The 2392-nt window shown below is 41.3% G+C and overlaps 1 protein-coding gene across 1 annotated transcript in view; it reads right to left on the bottom strand.

The window, feature by feature from the left end:
* Positions 1 to 539: 539 nt before the first annotated feature.
* The window catches only part of LOC123148244 (serine/arginine repetitive matrix protein 2), a 5062-nt gene continuing 3209 nt past the window's right edge, over positions 540 to 2392 (bottom strand). Inside the window, exons 5-8 of the mRNA XM_044567631.1 lie at positions 1989 to 2093; positions 1779 to 1919; positions 1408 to 1695; positions 540 to 1141 (exon numbers count right to left, since the gene is read on the bottom strand). Of these exons, the coding sequence (XP_044423566.1) occupies positions 851 to 1141; positions 1408 to 1695; positions 1779 to 1919; positions 1989 to 2093 (825 nt within the window). The 3' untranslated portion in view covers positions 540 to 850. The remainder of the gene's footprint in view (positions 1142 to 1407; positions 1696 to 1778; positions 1920 to 1988; positions 2094 to 2392) is intronic.

Raw genomic sequence — 2392 nt, 5'->3', positions numbered from 1 at the left:
GGATACGGTTGTTGATGTAGTTCGTTGATCGCTTCGTGTTTTTTTTCGTTTTCCTCGCTTGGGCATAGCATTGGTTTTGTATGACTTTGCTGGGCATAGCATTGGTCTTGTATGACTTTGCTCTTCCCCAGCATTTTGTGTGTGTGTGTGTTGGTGTTGGATGTGTGCGTCCTAGCTATGCATAAGCGGGTGTGTGCTCATCATGTTTGTATTCGCTTGATGCTTTTTTATTTTGAGTCAATAAAATCCACACTTTGTTGAAAAACTACCATGGATGTTTCTTCTGGAGAAAAATACACATTCCACGTTTCATCTTCCATCAGTTTCTTTTCGCCCACCGGTTTTCTCTAAATACCTTTTCCATCTTGGTTTTTATTCCCGCCACATGACATGCCTCCCAAATTTCCCAGTACTGATTTTCACCGAACACCAAACATGGGGTTAGGCACTAATAATCAACTTCTCAAGCCTAGGTTAGGTGAATGTTTGATTCCACGTGTAAACTCTCATTCCCTTTCCCCAAAGTAGGCAAACACAAGTAAACAAATTTGACCAACTTAGGTGAATGTTCAGTTCTAGTCATACATTTGGCAAGATATTTCCTTTTTTACAACCATGCCTCATGCATCTTTCACTCAAAAGCTGTGACAGGATTCTATTAACCAAGCCAAAGGGTAGGTCAATTTCTGAAAGAAAAAACACAACTATGCCAAAGTTAGCTCCCAACTAAACAGGCCCTAAATCTACACACTTATTAGCCTAACTTAAGCCAATCAATCAATTAATCAATTGGGCACACTACATGTGTTCGCCCCCTGAACCCAACATGAGAATCCTATGCCATAATAATCTACATTATTGTCGACCTCCTGCATACGGTTAGACCGCCATAGTCGATTCTTTGCTTCTGACTCAATCGCTCAAAGAGGGAATCCTCGCTCCTCCGCAGATGCAGATAGTCGTCCATATGGAACGATGTGCCTCGCTTACTATCGGGGCAGCTGCTTAGGCGAGTCGCGGCCTCGTCGAACCTGGAAAGTAGTCCATCTTTCGAGCCAGCTGAGCTATCATGGTCTCCAGGGCTCCAGCTCCCACGGCTGCTCATGGTGTGACTGCTGGTGCTGCATGCAGTGCTTGCGTCCTGAAAGGAATGGTCCATCAGGGACTTGAAACAAGATTGTATGCTATAGCATACAGGACAGACAAGATTAATATAAGCTTGTCCATTTGTATAGTAGAACCCAATGGATTGTTGTCTGAAGGTTTACTTTAGAACAAGATAAATATAAGCTTGTCCATTTCCTTGTGTAAAATGAATTGTTGAAAACAACTACACAAGCGGTGCAACATAGTAGAAACTAACAGATTGATTTGCTATTCCACAAGAAATAGTTTAGACCATTTTACCTGTGTCTTGATTGTGGTTGGGGAGGCATGTAGATCGTTGCTAGTTTCCCATTGCAACCAGGGAAGGACAACACCATCTGACACAACAGGTGGTGCAACTTTCGGAAGGACTACATGAGTTTCCGCCATAGCACGAAGTACCACATCTCTTCTAGTTGAACTCGTGTCACTTCTTTCACCATCAAACGATGAAAAATCGGTATCTTCAACATTTGACAGGAAATCTTCAAAGTATAGCTCGGCCTCTTTGGTAAGGCATTTCGACATCCTTGCTCTATCATTGCTCCTCTGAAACAAATATACATGAAAAATTGAATTGTAGATTCTCAATAATAGAAGGGAGTATACAGCAAATGACCAAGAAAGCATACTCTTCTGCGTGGTGGCGGCCTCTCCGGTTTAACGTTCTTCTTAGTAGTAGGCAGTAATTCTTTAACTTTTTTTGTGAGTTCATGACCACGTTGTTCTTCTGCCGCCAATTGAGCTAGTAATTCCTGCTTCCTCTTCTCTGACTGCAAGACATTGAAAGAATTGAGCCTAAACACAGAAAGGAAAAACTTCTGGGTTCCATCAAATCATACCTCTTCCAACTTGCTAGTGTAGTTCCTACGGAGCTCACCAATAACCTGGGTTGGTTGCGCATTATCACTTCTTGCCTTTTCTGAAGGTTCAGATTTTGTCACGGCCTGGACAATGTATGGTCAAAGAAAAGATAATCGGAGTTACTGAATCGTATAATTAAATATGTATGAGTAACACTGAATATAATTACTGTAGGCAGCAGATGAGCAAGATAAGAGCTTTCAGTGTGGACAAACAGAAGGCATGAGTGATGACTATTCAACAGCTAAACTTTTTAGAATCCAGCTCCAAAGTATACTACAAACAGATTAGATTAAAGTTCATATTGATCAAAAGAGATGCTTTTGAAGCATCAATGTCATTAGTTAGTCCTCAACATTGCTTACCATGAGTAATATATACA

The sequence above is a fragment of the Triticum aestivum genome, chromosome 7A (genome assembly GCF_018294505.1).
Source record: "Triticum aestivum cultivar Chinese Spring chromosome 7A, IWGSC CS RefSeq v2.1, whole genome shotgun sequence".
NCBI classification, from domain to species: Eukaryota; Viridiplantae; Streptophyta; class Magnoliopsida; order Poales; family Poaceae; genus Triticum; species Triticum aestivum.
Note: the sequence above shows the minus strand (reverse complement) of the source record. Positions and strands in the feature narration are given on the sequence as shown.